General features: G+C 41.4%; 2 protein-coding genes across 2 annotated transcripts in view; both read right to left on the bottom strand.

Moving 5' to 3' along the window:
* gria2b (glutamate receptor, ionotropic, AMPA 2b) overlaps window positions 1-2,232 on the bottom strand; it is a 60,422-nt gene extending 58,190 nt beyond the window's left edge. Inside the window, exon 1 of the mRNA XM_080417027.1 lies at window positions 2,130-2,232. Coding sequence (XP_080273153.1) covers window positions 2,130-2,217 — 88 coding nt within the window. The 5' untranslated portion in view covers window positions 2,218-2,232. The remainder of the gene's footprint in view (window positions 1-2,129) is intronic.
* An 11,986-nt stretch (window positions 2,233-14,218) lies between these two features.
* The window catches only part of glrbb (glycine receptor, beta b), a 39,037-nt gene continuing 35,445 nt past the window's right edge, over window positions 14,219-17,810 (bottom strand). The window contains exons 9-10 of the mRNA XM_080415377.1: window positions 16,468-16,781; window positions 14,219-14,532 (exon numbers count right to left, since the gene is read on the bottom strand). Of these exons, the coding sequence (XP_080271503.1) occupies window positions 14,239-14,532; window positions 16,468-16,781 (608 nt within the window). The 3' untranslated portion in view covers window positions 14,219-14,238. The remainder of the gene's footprint in view (window positions 14,533-16,467; window positions 16,782-17,810) is intronic.

The following is a 17,810-nucleotide window of genomic DNA, read 5'->3' as shown; positions in this document are numbered from 1 at the left end:
CTCAATACTGATCTGTGCAACAACTTGTCTGCGAGTCTCTGGTAAACAATAACAAGTGATTCCAGGCAGGTCAAGTCAGAGTCCTCTTCAGTTGTTTTGAAAAAGTAAGTAAAAAGTTAATTTGGATGAGAAACACAAACAAAACTAGAAACTATAGAGAGTCTATTGAGAATACCACATTTTGACATAGGCTACATTAGCACTGATTTGCTTTTTCATATCAATGACCCCAAAAATATAGATGAAACGAATTTGGCCCACGGAACCCCATCTGAAAATATTTTGTGCCAGGGAACCCCACAAGATTTGAGTTGTTAAAACATTGAAATTTTTCACATAAAAAATAAAAAAAATATTAAAAAATATATATATATATCCACAAGCTCACAACATGTCACATTGCAACGTGTTGTGAGCTAGAAAGAGTAGAAATGGTTTAAATGATTTTGGATGTTATATTAACTAATTTTGCTGGGGACCCCCTTAAAGGCCCCCTGGGGGTCCCCACCCGGACTCCACTTTGAGAACCACTGCCCACTGGGCACAATATTATATAAAAATGTAATATTCCATACATACTGGGGTATAATATTCCATACTCCATACTGGAGAAAAAAATCCCTCAGAAAATTCTCATCAGTTTGATTGACAGCTGTCATGCTGTCTGACCTGATGATCCTTTCTAGTCTGTCGCCCGCACGTCTCCCTCCACTCCGGAAGTTCTATATATGGTAATTGACGATCATTGGCGCATGCTCAAATCAAGATCTTACATTTACATTTGTAGCTGAGTGAAGAAACCAAACGGGTCGCTTGGCAACCACTAATGAACTGTGTGGGCTGTACTGATTAAAAAAACACTATCTGTTGGATAGCCAATTAATAGTAGCCAATTGTCTTGGCCACACAATTGGCCACTATTAATTGGCTATCCATAACAGATAGCGCCCAAGCGTGATTCTCACAGTGGTGGAAAAAGTACATTAGTAAAGTATTTTACAAAAAAATATTTTTTAAGTATCAATAGCATTTTATTTTATTTATTTTATTTATTTTATTTATTTTATTTATTTTATTTATTTTATTTATTTTATTTATTTTATTTATTTTATTTATTTTATTTATTTTATTTATTTTATTTATTTTATTTATTTTATTTATTTTATTTATTTTATTTATTTTATTTATTTTATTTATTTTATTTATTTTATTTATTTTATTTATTTTATTTATTTTATTTATTTTGTTAATTATTAATAGGGCCTATATATAGGCAATTATAAATGAGTGGGTTGAACGAAAGACGTTGTTCCCCGTGACAGACCGTTACCGTGGAAACCAACTTTCACTCAGTCGCGTGTGCACACGCACGGACGCACGCGCCAACACGATGGTGCTCCTGCATTCTTCTCTCACAAAGAAGCCAATAGGCTTCTTTATTAGAAGAACGATTAAAAAAAAAAATGTCCATATTAAACATTTATAAATGTAGCATATTGGGTCTACCACAGTGTGTGTAAATGACTCGGCCTCAGAGCCGCTTTTTTAGGCTATGTTTTTTTATTATGAGATGATACTGTTATTAACATAATGAGCCTGCCTGCCCATGGACATTACTTGACGATTCAATTAATCCAGGGGTCTTCCAGATTTTTCAGGCCAGGGACCCCTTAGCTGCTGAGAGAGAGATGAAGCAGGGACCTCTATATATTGTATAAAATTGTGTTGTCGATTTAACTTTTTCATAGATTTCATACTTGTTTGACAACACAGTGTTGTGTTGGCTTGCCTCGCCTCGCTGCCAGGCGTTGTGAGCTTTAGATCTGCTATTTTCGGCTAATGTTCCCCTCAGAATAGGGATGCTATCTAGGGTTCAAGTGGTTAATGTAAACCAAAAAAAAGAATCCTATCACACAAATATTAATTAAGTGGCCCCCCTGTAGTAACTCTGAGGACCCCCTAGGGGGTCCCGGACCCCCTATTGAAGACCCCTGCATTAATCCAAATCTCGTCTATGATCACAATGAAAAGGCTGGACAGTGTCATTCTTCTTAGGAGGAAACAACAAACCCAGCAACAGCACCAAACCAGATACCAGCCTAAAATGAATGAATGATGTGTTTACTCACAACAGTTGGTGACGGCGAAGCTGTTGGCCACCTCCAGGTTGTCAATGTGTGGCGTCAGTCTGAACTCAGTGGTGCCGAACTGGACCATTCCTATCCGAAAGGCACTGTATTCCTGGTCCGCACCTCTGGGGAACAGACCCCCTGGAAACACACATTATACTTATTATAAACTATAGTATATGTCTGTCTGTCTGTCTGTCTGTCTGTCTGTCTGTCTGTCTGTCTGTCTGTCTGTCTGTCTGTCTGTCTGTCTGTCTGTCTGTCTGTCTGTCTGTCTGTCTGTCTGTCTGTCTGTCTGTCTGTCTGTCTGTCTGTCTGTCTGTCTGTCTGTCCGTCCGTCCTCTGGGAAACAGACCCCCTGAAAACATACATATACTTATAACTTTAGTATTGATTGATTGATTGAATACTTTATTTAGCAGTTTGCAAAAAACACAGAAAGTAGCCTACAGTTCTATACAAAGGACAAAGGGATGCTGAATGGGATTAAACCCAATAAAGCACTATGGCTTGTTGTTTCCATTGGGGTCCTGTCACTGTGTATTCAATTCACCGAATCACCATATCGTATAGGCTACCATGTCTGTCTGTCTGTCTGTCTGTCTGTCTGTCTGTCTGTCTGTCTGTCTGTCTGTCTGTCTGTCATCCATCCACCCATCCACCCACCCATCTTGGCTATATCTATCTATCTATCTATCTATCTATCTATCTATCTATCTATCTATCTATCTATCTATCTATCTATCTATCTATCTATCTATCTATCTATATATCGGTCGGTCGGTCTATCTATCTATCTATCTATCTATCTATCTATCTATCTATCTATCTATCTATCTATCTATCTATCTATCTATCTATCTATCTATCTATCTATCTATCTATCTATCTATCTCTATCAAAAATGTCCAATGTTGATTTTACATGGTTTTCTTCAGAATTACGCACCAAGTCTCCAGTTTGATACATGTTTTATTTCTACCACCCAGGTCTATATTCTAGCCTATACACGACTATTCTAGATTATTAGGCTTTACAGCTCAATGTTTTGATAATATCATTGTGTCTTCAACATTATCCGCAAACTATTCTGCATGGTTCGAAGACAGTTCATTTAATTCAGTGCAATTATTATTATTTATTGTAATAGTTTTTTACCAATCTGAACACTGGGCGAGCCTCCGAGCGCACATCCCCACAAAGACAGCTGCAAAAACACGGATAAATGCACTATCTTTTGCATGTCCACAGTTGTTGGGGTGTCCAGTGTCCACATCCACAGCAGATGACGATGTCCACAGAAGATGTCCACATCCACGGCAGACAGTCAGGAAAGCCTCGTTGTATTCCCTCCAGCAAAAACAAAGATGTTTAGATCCCACACATTATAAAGACTTCCAAGCCTGGAGGAAATAACGTGCCGCGCTGACCAGTTTGCAGGTGGTTGTGAGCTTAGGCTGTATAGATCTGCTGTTTTCAAAGAAAAATCCTGGGAGAAAAAAGTGACAATTTAGGAATGTTTTCAAATCCACAAAATCTTGTGGATCTTGTCTCTGGCACAAAATATTTTCAGAAGGTTGGGTCTACAAATATATATAAATTTAGGGGGTCCTTGACAATGAAAAGAAGAAGAGAAAAAAATAACTCCAGGCGCTGTTTTCCACCAGCAGATACAGAATGGTGCTATTATAGGTAGGTATATGCGCGGTTGAGCAAACAAAATGTATATTTATCTTCTTTTTCCCCCTGTTTAGTCGCAGCGTGGTGTCTCTCCTCCAGAGTGCAGGGACTCTCTCTGCTCTCCTCCTCCGCTCCGTTCAGCTTCACACCCACAAGTGAGGAATGTTAATGAGAGCCGAGAACACACGACGAGAGCCGAGCTCATTACGACTCCCAAGTCTCTTTTCTTTTTTTTCTTTCTTTTTGTTTGTTTGTTTAATATATATATTCAAAGATTTGCACACATTTTCAAGATTTAAAAAAATAGCAGATCTACAAGCTCATAGCAGCACTCGGTGCCGCGCTATGAGCTTGTATATCTGCTATTTTTTGAACAGCCAAATGAATCTAAAAATGACACAGATGCCTTCAAGATTGTTTCAAAAAATAGCAGATCTACAATGTGAGCTTGTATATGTACTATTTTTGAATAGCCAAAGAAATCTAAAATGACACAGATGCATGCAGGTCTAAATGGGTTCAACTAGATCCTATACTCAAACATCATTTGTCACGTTATTATTTAAGTCTAATTTATACTCCGTATAGGTATAGGATGAGTTCGCTTGTAAAATAAAGTTATAGCCTACCACTTTTCGCCTATACCGGTTCTTATAATTGAAGATGATCAACTCCTTTTGAGTTTATTAAGCTTAATTCAGTTCTCATATAAAATATGGCTGTAATACTCCCATAAGTTACGTGTTAACTATAAATTGAAGCCATTAGAAATAATATGTCATATTATGCTCATTAATGTTCCATCTTATAGGCTATTTGGCTTCCCCTCCCCTTGGTATTGAGTGCATGCAGATCGGAGCCTATAGGCTACTAACGGAGGGCAGAGAGACAACATGATGGGAGTGGATTCATTCACACTCGGGTCCTTGCAACTCACGAGGAGCATGTGGTTGTGGAGTTATCGATCGGAAACTGTATTTTAACACAGCATTATAAACGGGTTTATAAGAAGAGCACAATATTGCTGCGTTCAGGGTAAATGTGTTTATATATCAAAGTAATATTTAGTAACCAAAAAATGCTGATTTTGGTCTGGTTTACAGTTTAATTGGATGATGGCTGTGCGTCACAGATGGTCAAAGGGAGTCAAATTGACACCCATGAGGTGACAGATGATGAATCAATCATCAATCAATCAATCAATAAATCAATGGAGGTGTTCTGGTTAAAACGTAGAGATCATGTTTCAGTAGGCTGTGACATATGCTATCAACTATGTCAGTAGCCTTTGATCGATTGATTGATGTACTTTATTTAGTAAGAACAACAGTACATGGAAGTACAAATTCACAATACAAGGTCTACTAAACTGGAAGACTCATTAAGCACTGAGCTTGGACTCATTAAGCACTGACCCTAGTCTACCATCATGTCATGTGATACAGATAGGCTATCAAGATGTCTTTAAAATAATAATAATAAATAAACCAGCGTACAACTATTTTAGCACAGCACTATATGCCTATTGTAATTAGCCAGTAGCCTACTAATAATACAATCTGCACAATTTGGAGCATGTTTTAAAGCAATGAAACAATAGTTAGTTCTGCCATAGCCTAATTGGCTATGATTCGCCATGCAACACCTTGCAACCATTACCCCCAATGGCAGTTGCTAAGAGTTGCATTGGTGCGTTGACCTTAAAACTGTTTTGTTGCAAGGAGTTGCATTGGTGCGGTTTGGCGAGTTATGGGATTTCATAGTATAGATTGGGGTCCCAGAGATAGCAAATGGTATCAAATGGGGGTCCGTGGCCTATTGCTTATTAAACTGGGGGACCGGGGTCCTTAAAATTAAAAGGTTTGAGACCCACTGGTTTAAACCCTTGTTCCAGCTTGCATAGCAATGCAAAAAAGCGTTTGTATTACTCTAGATTTGGAGTGAAGAGCTCAATTTATGCTCCAATGGGTAAGATTGGTGTCGCTTGCTGACAAGGCAACAAGCACTTGACTTGTTGTCGGCAAGGGCAAGACACATATAGTGCGGCAGAGCATAATCAACCGACACATTTCAGACCCCGGGGGTATAGGGACACATGCTGCATGCATCACATGGACAGAGCAGAGCGAATAGCACATTTCAGCACCATGGACAGCACTAATGTTACATTGTCAGCAGTACAGGCTAATCTCTCCACAGATTGTCTTTGTTTAACAGAATGGTTTCCCAAATTGCATTGTCTGTGAAAATAGCTACAGACAACAACAACACTTAGGTAACATGTCAGTGAATATACCACACTCTAACTCAGCGGTCCCCACATGATTTTGCAGGGGTCCCCAGATGACAGTGAAGTGACAATTAAAGGACTTTAAGACCGTTTTAATACCTAAAAAAGAAAGACAAATGAAAAAGACCATTACTGCATCAAAAGTAATCAAAATTGATTGGTATTAGGTTGCAGACTCCCATTTGAAAATATTTTGTGCCAGCCCCCTTAAAAAATAGCAGATCTACAAGCTCACAATGTGTCATGTTGTGGGATTGTAAAAATAAGTTCTTACATTATTATATATTATTGTCAGAGCAAACTCTTTGACCTTGTCTAGGTTGAAGTGGTGTGTGCACCTGCTGCTGCCAGACTGATGTTATTAGATGTTAATGATCCTTTTAATGATCCTTTTAATTATCCTATCCCATCCCACACTGTGCTAAACTACACTCCTCAAACCAAGAGAACATTTACCTGTCAGCAGTGGTGGACAGTAAGTAATTTACTTTGAGTACTGCACTTAAAGTACATTGTTGGAACATGTTTTCTTTGCAATCACATGACTTTCACTACGCTAGGTTTCAAATAAACATATCGTACTTTTGACTCCACTACATTTCTAGGAAGGGACTCTTGTGACCCAAACATACAAAAATATATTATGAATTGACCACCATTTCAAATATAGTGAAAATAGCCGATCTACAAGCTCACAACGCGTCGCGGTGCAACACTTTGTGAGCTTGAGATATGCTATTGTAATAATCTAAATCTGCAAAGTAAATAGTAACTAAAATAGTTATAGAAATAGAGTAGCGTAGAGTAGATAGAGAATAGAGTAGAATTACTCGAAAAATTGAAGTACTCAAGTAAAGTAAAAGTACCTCCCATGTGGACTGTGATAGTATTGAAATGATGTGTGCAGGGGGATGGGGCCCGTTTTCACAGTGTTCAGATTTAAGGAGAGATCAAGGGATGCATATTCTATGAGGTGCCTGTATTCCAGCCCACCTGGCCATTGGCAGCATCCCCACTGAATCACTGCTGGCACCTCTGATGGCACTCTCCCCAGGAAAATAGTCCCGGCCCTCCGGTTAACTGCTGGGCCATCACGCACACACGCACACACGCACACACGCACACACGCACACGCACACGCACACGCACACACACACGCACACGCACACGCACACGCACACGCACACGCACACGCACACACACACACACACACACACACACACACACACACACACACACACACACACACCTGGGCAGAGGAGTGATTCTGACCTAGAAAATCATACAAAAAAGAGGGCCATCTAATACTGGCACCAGAAGAAATTGAGAAAGAAGAGAGAGAGAGAGAGAAAGAGAAGAGAGTAAGACAGAAAGAGAAAGAAATAGAGGGAGAGACAAAGAGACAGATGGTCAGAGAGACAAAGCAAGTGGATGTGGTTGGTTTGGTCTGGCTCCATGGGGAAATATAAGTCAGCTAAGTGATTCAGCCGCTAAATGACTTTTTCCACTTGGCTGTTGTTTTGTTGTGCTGTTCTCTTCGATCTGCCTTTTGAAACCAGCTTATCCTCCCTGGAGAAACAAGAGACCAGCCTACATGTCCTGTCACAAATGAAAAGGAGATTTGATAAATGCGCAACCGAGCGTGGTAAATAATAAAAGATCAGTCCAGGAGCAAAGCAAAGGAGAAGAGAAGATATATCAATATATTTTTACATGTTGATAAAAATGTCTTGATATTTCGTTTTTGTCCTGGTTTTCTTTTTGTTTTAAACACTGTGTTCCATAAATGATACAAATAATGTATGATTTGATGATATGCATAATCATAATATGATAATATTATCATGATAATGAAGATGATAAACTCAATGATCAAACAGTATTTTAAACACAAGGTTGTAGGTTCTCCACCAGTGTCTACTGATGTTCAAATGACATCAGCAATATATGCTAATATGTTCCACTCTAGGCCTGTAACCAAAATATGACACAGACTGGCACCGAGGAAATCTGAGAAATCAGCGAAAATACAGATTTTCTGCCCTATTTTGAGGAGGCGCGGGTGGTGTCATGATCCCACGGCACAGTGGAAATTGATTAGAGTGTAAAATAAAAGACGCAGTAGAGGCTAATGGTCATGTGTCACCAGGAAGCGGTGGGAACAATTAGTAGAGAAATATTCAACAAGGCCCATTAAAGGGTCCATTTGGTCAATTTGCAGCACAGAGGATTTCCTTCACAACCATCTAGGTTAAGCACATAATAGAACTGTTTCACTGAGTCTAACAAGCAGGGAACATTGCCAAGGTCAGAGAGAGAGAGAGAGAAACAGCTCAGTCTGTCTGATAATTAAACATTAATCATCATTGATGCACCATATGAACTGCTTGAATTTAACCTACAAGTATCCAACCAAAGACTGTGGTTTAAATGGTCAGCTCCCATTGGCCAAAATAGAAGACTGCACGGTAGTTGTACTGGGCAGCTCCCATTGGTCAAAATAGAAGACTGTAGTTGTACTGTCTGTCTGTCTGTCTGTCTGTCTGTCTGTCTGTCTGTCTGTCTGTCTGTCTGTCTGTCTGTCTGTCTGTCTGTCTGTCTGTCTGTCTGTCTGTCTGTCTGTCTGTCTGTCTCATTCCATCTCTCCATCCATCTCTAGTGGAGTGGACGGTGTACATTTCTACAGCTTCTATAACTCTACATTGTGTGTTACATTCTCCCGTTCACACACACACACACACACACACACACACACACACACACACACACACACACACACACACACACACACACACACACACACACACACACACACACACACACACACACACACACACACACACACACACACACACACACACACACAGTGTCTTACTCAAGCTAGCGGAAATGGGTGGGGATGGTGCCGGGAACCTGAGCCACTGAGTAGAGTCTGCATTGTCACGGTGACTCAACAATTTGGTCTATTCCTGAGCCCCCTTTGTCACACCAACTAAAATAAACTCCTCCCTTTGAACTGGTCTTCCGCACCACCGTCAGACAAAGCGTGGAAATGTCCACTTTCAACCCTGGTGAAAGTGGTCTCCTTTGCAACAAACAAACACATACATAGTAAATGCAGATACATATATGCCATATGAACATACATATTTCAGCATTCAAGTCACCTTATTTCAACATAATATTTGAGCGTTCTTAATTAACAGGTTCACCACAAACTGTTTCACAGATGGTGTACAGGGGATTAAATATGAAATAAACACCATGCTATTATGAAGTCAAGTGCGGTAGACCTACAGTAGTGGTACTGACCTGCTGGCAGCCTCCTGCTGACAAATCCTGTTGGATTAGAAACCTGACTGGCTGACATAGGTTACTGAGCTGGCAAACAGTGGGATGCAACACACACACACACACACACACACACACACACACACACACACACACACACACACACACACCCACACCCACACCCACACACACACACACACACACACACACACACACACACACACACACACACACACACCTGCTGAGAAGTGACAGTCCTGCCTCGGCGATCAAAGCAATCATGAGAAGGGTTCCTGTTGTTCTGACCAGGATGTCCTTATGAAGGACCAATTTCCCTATTTGTACTAAAGAATATGCTAGGTGGTTTCCATTTTAAACCCAGAAGAAGACTGATTATTATCTCCACCAGGCTGGACAGCCGAAGGCCAGGGGGTTATGTTTTCGCCCCTGCCCATCCGTGTGTCTGTGTGTGTGTGAGTGTGCGTGTGTGTGCGTGTGTGTGTGTGTGTGTGTGTGTGTGTGTGTGTGTGTGTGTGTGTGTGTGTGTGTGTGTGTGTGTGTGTGTGTGTGTGTGTGTGTGTGTGTGTGTGTGTGTGTGTGTCCATCTGTCTGTGAACAGCTAATCTCCGGCACCACTGGACCAATTGCCATGCATGCAACTTTGCATGCACACTCCCTGTAGGCCAAGGATGACCCGCTACCCCAAAACCTTTTCTTGGCTCATGAGTCATGCCGCAACTCCCCATTATGCCACAGACAGCCCATAATGGCATTATCAAAACATGAGTTTTGCTACTACTCCTACAGATTTGGTCCAAACCTCATACAAATCGGTACACCATATCTCTGTAGTTATGTGAGCAGTTGATATTCCATTCTGATTGGCAGCAATTGGCTTTTAAAGTTTGCAAGAGGGGCCCGTTTGCACAAAATGCCACAAATAATGAACACAACATCAAATCTGTGTGAAACTTAGCACGCACACCCCCAGTAGGCCAAGGAAGAACCACCACCCCAAAGTGTTCAAATAGGCCTCATGGTGGCGCTATAAGAGGTGGTTTCACGTTTTGGCCTAAATAATTCTTGTTTTCATTTTCATTTCATTGAAATTTTGCTCTTGCTTTTGTACTCTTTATAATAATCATGTGTAATGTCTAATGTCTTCCATGTGAGCATCTCACCAAGTCAAATTCCTTCTATGTGGAATACCAGTAGGGTGAGTAGAGTAGGCTTACAGTGACTGTGATTCTAACAGCCTTGACCTGTAGAGGGCAATAAAGAGCACAAACTCTTCATTCAGTATTGAAGATGAGAAGTTAGGATGGATCCATAGGTGCTGGGGCCTCACAGGGGCCCTCAAATAATTATGACACATTTATACATTCTATTGTTTGATGCATTTTAAGTGGGGGCCCCTTATACATGTTTTTGTCATGTGGGTTGAACACATGACTACACACAGGCACACACACACGCACACACACACACACACACACACACACACACACACACACACACACACACACACACACACACACACACACACACACACACACACACACACACATAGCGGAGGGAACCAATGATCAGGTAGTGATTCAGTGTCTTACTCAAGCCAGGAGAAAGAGAGAAAGAGAGAGAGAGAGAGAGAGAGAGAGAGAGAGGGGGGGGGTCGTGTCGTGTCGTGTCGTGTGTGTGTGTGTGTGTGTGTGTGTGCGTGTGCGTGTGCGCGCGCGCGCGTGCGTTTGTGGGTGGGTGCGTGCGTGCGCGTGTGTATGTGAGTGTGTACTGATGGATCTAGCGAAACAGTTGCTGCTGATGACCGTCTGAGACAATAATAGTCTGAGCAAACATCCCCAAACAAGCCCTTATCTCAGCGGTGACATTTGTGTTGTCCTTTAAGCCTTCATCAGACGGGCCGGCTTTCGGCTCTGCTCTGCTCCACCGCGCCCAGTTCAATGTCATGACATCAGGTGGCCATCTATCTCGCCTCATTACGCCACAGACGGCTTTCATGAGAAGTCTCGCAATGGTAGTCAGAGGGCGTATTGCCCCTGTATGTTTGCTATGAATAATTGATATTGGTTTTGGTGGATTAGAGCGGGTCAGACGCTCTGCGGAAGAAACAGCTGTGCTGACGCTTAATATGTGCGTCTCAGCAGGAGATCAATGGGTTTCTTCTCTCTAATTAGTAACTCTCAGGAGGATAGGCTACCTACCTGTATACAGATCGCACAGATTGCTGGGGTGCTGCTGGGAGCACAACACACACTCTAAACCAGGGGTCTTCAACAGGGGGTCCGGGATCCCTAGGGGGTCATCAGAGTTACTACAGGTGGGCGGCCAAATATTTTACATTAACCACTTGAACCCTAGTATCCCTATTCTGAGAAGAACTTTGGCCAGAAATAGCAGATCAACAAGCTCACAACGCCTCTATTTTCGTCGAAGAGATTGGTGTAGACTAAGTGGCTACAGAGTGAAAGGTCAAGTTCACTAAGTATTGACGGTTTAAGTGGTTAAATGTCTGAAAATACACATTAACAGGAATTTTCAGTGCTCCATAGTGATTGGAGGGTAGAGAGGCAGTGGAGATTGAAGGAAAAGTCCAGAGTTCTCTCTAACGCTCTGCCGGCGTGCTGCTCTGCTCATAGACAATGCCCCCCAAATGCCCTGACTGCCCCCCCAAAAAAATTTTTTTTTTTTGTGAAAGCTACATTTATGTCATGATATGAAATGTGAGCTTACCATAATCAAAATAATCCTTAATCATATTCCATCATGTATCATTGCACAATTCAAATAATCCTCTGCCCTGATTTTTCCATGGGCAGTGTTGCCAGATATTGCGAGAGAAAGAAGCCTAGGAAAACAAGCCCAAAAGACCATAGGAAGCAGTATTACACAAACAGCCGGAAAAAACGTTAAATAAAACGTAAAAAAATTCCGAGGAAGCCGCCCCCCCAGCATTTATTAATGCCCCCCCAGTTAATATTTCTGTATCCGGGCCAGGGGTCCTGAGAGGCTTCCCACCCTGGAGAATAGACTTTCAGCACCACAAAACAGCCTTTGTTTTGGTGAGTAGCGAAATTGTTTTGTTTATTTTTTACTAAAGACGGAGACCTCGCACGGCAGTGGAATATTCGGTCTATGAGCAGAGCAGCGCGCCTGGCAGAGCGTTAGAGAGAACTCACTAACGCTCTGGACCAGGGCAACGCAGCACCTTTTTGCCATTCCTCACAGACACCACATGATGAATCCTTAGCCTGAGAGTGCCTGGCTGTTAGAGTGTTTCTTGTTAAGCAGACTGTATCATAAACTGTTTTGTGTGCAAAATAAAGACAAGGGAAGCTCAGGGTATGGATGTGCTGCCATTTATTTTAATTCCCCCCTTTTTTAATCTGATTATGTTCAGATAGGGTAGATACGTTTTTTTGTTTGGTCTGGCATAGTCTTTCTTTTTCAGGTGGGGTTGTGTTTTTGTTTGTTGTTTAGGCTTTGGCCTCCCCAAAGACTTGTGCTTTCCCTTTTTTTGTTACTTTAACAGTCAGTTGCTGTAACCGTAAGTTTGATGTTAGTAATAAATTTACTTTTTTCTTAATCTTTAGATATGTTACTCTTTTTCTATCCTCTTTACTGCATAATATCTTAACACAATGATTCAAATGAGCCATATACTTTGTTGACTGGGGTCCTCCAGAGGTCTGTACTGGGCCCCCTCCTTATTTCCCCCTCTACACCAAATCTCTTCACTGAAACTAGCAGATCTACAAGCTCGTTGTGAGCTTGTAGATGGGCTGTTTTCGGTGAACTGTTTAACTATTAAGACATTCCCAGAATAGGGATACTAGGGTTCATGTGGTTAATACATCTGGTTTCTCTGTAGGCCTATCCTATGTGTTATAAAATAGGTTATTATACAAAATACAAACTGTATTCAATTTGGTTTTATATAAAATAGGTTATTTAAAAAAAAAGCAACACTGTTGATAACCTTCACTGAATAAGAACTCTTCCGACACATTAAGGTTTTTATAACTTTAATAGTTTCCGTGTAAATTTCACAAAATACATGGCCACGCAGTAGTGACCCTTTTATACAAGATATGAGTGGGTTGGACTGGGGATGACGGGATTGAGTGAAAGCTCGTTACCAAACGTTACAATTAACGGCATTAACGAGTGGCAGTGTCACATTAACCATCAGAACAGTTTACAAGGTGTTTCACAGATCCACACAGAGTCTCTGCAAATGCAAATCATAGCAAAACTCTAATAAATAACATTTATATTTATATATAATATATTCATATACATGCAATTTTCAACATGCAAGGAACTCACAATCATATACATCGTACTGAAGGCTAAATAAAAGTTGCAACCTATAGCGAGTTCCCAGGGAATGGCCAGGGGGTATACAGTACTTATTTACAGTGCTCTTTCATAGATCTCTGCAGTAATATTATTTTAAATAAATTATCTATCTTTTTGATTGTGGATTTATTTATAGACCCTTCATCACAAGAATTAATCTTGTGATGCTGTGCCTTTCTCTCTAGTGCCAATATCAATAAAACCAGGGTTTCACTCCAAAACACCATGAATCAATTTTTTACAAAGATAGAAAAACTCTTAGGATACTCTTTGTTCAATATTTAAAAAAATAGAACTGGGTAGGTAGTACAACTATAATGGCACTGGTTGATAAGCATATCGCCTCTGAGCAGCACTGACGTCAACACGGTGGATATCTCTATCATTTTGGAGTGAAGCCCTTAAAATAAAAAGTGAGCAGTAAGGAGCTTGTATAGCGAGGTAGAGGAGGGAGGAGGTGAGGGAGGCCGTTCACAGGTACACGGACCAGTAAACGACGTTGAAGAAGAGGAAGGTGAAGGGGAACAGTGCGCGGGCGTACAGGTCAACGCGTTTGGCGGCAGAGGGGATGACCGGTTTCGGGGGAGGCGGTTTCTTCTGCTTGGTGTGGGACTTGCCGTGACCGGCGCCGAGGTCAATGGGTTTGCCGTAGCAGTCAAAGTTTGACATCTCAAAGTCCCGCGGTAGAGAGCCCACGATGCTGAAGTCGTTGGTACGGAGGTCCGACTTGGACGTGCACACCTTTTTACAACGAGTCTCCCCAACCTGCGGGAGCAGAGAGAAGCGGTAGTTACAGTATATAAAAAAGCCAGAGGTGGAAATGTTTTACTTAAGTAAAAGTACTGCAATGTAGAAATATTCTGTTACAAGTAAAAGTCCGGAATAAAATATTTACTTGAGTAAAAGTACAAAAGTATTGGTATCAAGATGTACTTAAAGTACCAAAAGTAGAAAGTACTCATTATGCAGAATGTCCCATTTCATATGTTTTCAAAAAAATATATAAAATGTATAAAAAAGTGATCTACAAGCTCACAATGCAACGCAATGTGAGCTTGTAGATCGGCTATTTTCAAATGGCCGAAATGTATATAGGGCTGTAGTGGTTACCAAATGTTTTGTAATAATAATCAAATTCTACTAAGTAACTAGCAACTAAAGTTTTCAAATAATTGTAGTGGAGTAAAAGTACAATATTTTAGTAAAGTACTGAAAATTGGAAATACGCCACTAAAGTAAAAAATACCTAAATATTGTACAGTACTTGAGTAAATGTACTTAATTACTTTCCACCGCTGAAAAAAAGCACTGTTTTATATCAGACATCCCAGATGATAAGAAACAAACACCCTACTTCACATGTGCAGACTGTAGCTTTAAATGTGACATACAGTATTCCTCTTTCCAGCAAATGGAAGCCACAGTATCATACATAGCAACAGAGCCAACAGACTCACATTCCTCTCTCTCTCTCTCCTTCTCTCACAACAGATGGCTGAGATCAGCTTTTCTGACCAAGAGCCAGAGAGCGGGGCATCAAGTCCACAGAAAGGCTACTGTCTGTTTCTCCTACACTCTCTCCCTCTCAGTTTTCCTACTGTCTGTTTCTCCTACACTCTCTCCCTCTCAGCTTTCCTACTGTCTGTCTCTCCTACACTGTCTCCCTCTCAGCTTTCCTACTGTCTGTCTCTCCTACACTGTCTCCCTCTCAGCTTTCCTACTGTCTGTCTCTCCTACACTGTCTCCCTCTCAGCTTTCCTTATGTTTGTCTCTCCTACACTGTCTCCCTCTCAGCTTTCCTACTGTGTGTCTCTCCTACACTGTCTCCCTCTCAGCTTTCCTACTGTCTGTCTCTCCTATACTGTCTCCCTCTCAGCTTTCCTACTGTCTGTCTCTCCTACACTGTCTCCCTCTCAGCTTTCCTACTGTCTGTCTCTCCTACACTGTCTCCCTCTCAGCTTTCCTACTGTGTGTCTCTCCTACACTGTCTCCCTCTCAGCTTTCCTATACTGTCTGTCTCTCCTACACTGTCTCCCTCTCAGCTTTCCTACTGTCTGTCTCTCCTACACTGTCTCCCTCTCAGCTTTCCTAATGTTTGTCTCTCCAGTACAGAGTACTGTTGTGCAGGGTACTGATATGACTGTACTGACGTGCAAGGTACCAGTGGTGGAAGAAGTACTGAAATGTTTTACTTAAGTAAAAGTATCACATACCACAATGTAGAAATACTCTGTTACAAGTAAAAGTCTGGTGTTAAAAATTTACATGAGTAAGAGTACAAAAGTATTGACATCAAAATGTACTTAAAGTACCAAAAGTAAAAGTACTCATTACGCAGAAAGTCCCATATCACAAGTTTGTCATGTATACGGTAAAAAAAACAGCAGTTCCACAAGCTTGTAGATTGGCTATTTTCAAATAGCCAAAGTGTATATAGGGCTGAAGGGGTTAATGTATGTTTTGTAATAACATTCAAAATCCTCAAAGTAACTAGTAACTAAAGTTTTCAAATAATTGTAGTGAAGTAAAAAGTACAATATTTGTCTCGGAGATGTAGTGGAGTAGAAGTAAAAGTATTGAATACTGGAAATACTCCGGTAAAGTAAAAACACCTACTTACAGTAAGTACACCACTGCAGGGCACTGATATGCATTGTAATTTGTATTGATACGTGGGATACTGACATGCAGGGTACTGACGTGCACGGTGCTGATGTGCAGGGTGCTGACGTGCAGCGGCGTCGCCTGGGTGCCGTTGACCGCGTTGTTCTTCGCGTTGGCCGGCGGTGTCTTCCCCTCCGCCTTGTCCTTGGCCGCCATCTTGGCCTTCTCCTCCTCTATGCGTTTGGGGCTGTTGAGCATCACCTGGACCACGGCGTACTCCACCAGCGAGGCGAAGCCAAACAGCAGGCAGGCGATCAGCCAGATGTCGATGGCCTTCACGTAGGACACTTTGGGCAACTCGGAGGCCAGAGACGTGCACTCGGAGGACAGAGACAACACCGACAGGATGCCTGGACACAGAGGGAGGGACGGAGGGAGGGAGAGAGAAAGCATGAGAGAGAGAGAAGGAGTCACCTTATAAAGTTAGAATTTTATTGGCTGAAGATCATGTTGCGCTCTAAAACAGCGGTTCTCAACCAGTGGTCCTTGAGGAAGTTCCAGGTGGTCCCCAGCTAAATTGGTAACCAAATGGACCCTTATTAGATCTTTAACTCTTGAGAATGTAAAATGAAACCAAATGGACCCTTACGTACATCAAGCAGTTAAGTGTCTAGAAACATTATTGTTGTCTGTTTAAAAAAAAAGTGTCTATGGAGTACACAGTAGAATTTGGTTTTATTTTATGTTAAATGATGTAAAATGATTGTTAAACATCTGCATTACTTAATCAAAGAATTGTTATTTTGATCAACGTTGGCCTGCTATCTCTCCTATGGTACCAACATCAATACAGCATGGAATTGCGGACAAAATCTTGTCCAACGACAACGACATATTCTAAATCTTGGGTCTGAGAGTCTAAATCTCATCAAACGGTGCTCCGTGGCTCGAATGCAGAATAAATAATGGACCTTGATATGAAAAGGGTTGAAAACCACTGCATTAGAAGGAATACAACAGGCCTTTCAAATGACGTATCCGTCCGTGATGTTCTGCGGGGCTGTAAATGAGCTGCTTTTCTCAGAGCTTATTGAAGGGCAGGTTAATTATAAACAGTCTGTTTTTTTTTTCTGAATGTAGAAGCCCCTCTGTTTTTGCATAACAAAGGAAGAGGAGGCAGAACAGAGCGCTTCGCCTCCCTGGTTCATGTTGATTGTAGTGTGAACTGAAAGATCCAGTTCATTCCCCCTCCACCCGCCAGTCTAACCCAAACTCATGGTGATGTTTAATGCCATGCTTGACATCTGTGAAGGACTGTTTATTGTCTAGTCATTGACTTATGTACTGTAATTTGTTATTGCCCTAACTAGGGGTGTGCCGATATATCGTCCCGCGATATATCGCGATACGTTTTCGTGACGATATGTATAGTTTTTGGG

The sequence above is a fragment of the Gymnoscopelus braueri genome, assembly GCF_963280865.1.
Source record: "Gymnoscopelus braueri genome assembly, chromosome: 20".
Lineage (NCBI taxonomy): Eukaryota > Metazoa > Chordata > Actinopteri > Myctophiformes > Myctophidae > Gymnoscopelus > Gymnoscopelus braueri.
Note: the sequence above shows the minus strand (reverse complement) of the source record. Positions and strands in the feature narration are given on the sequence as shown.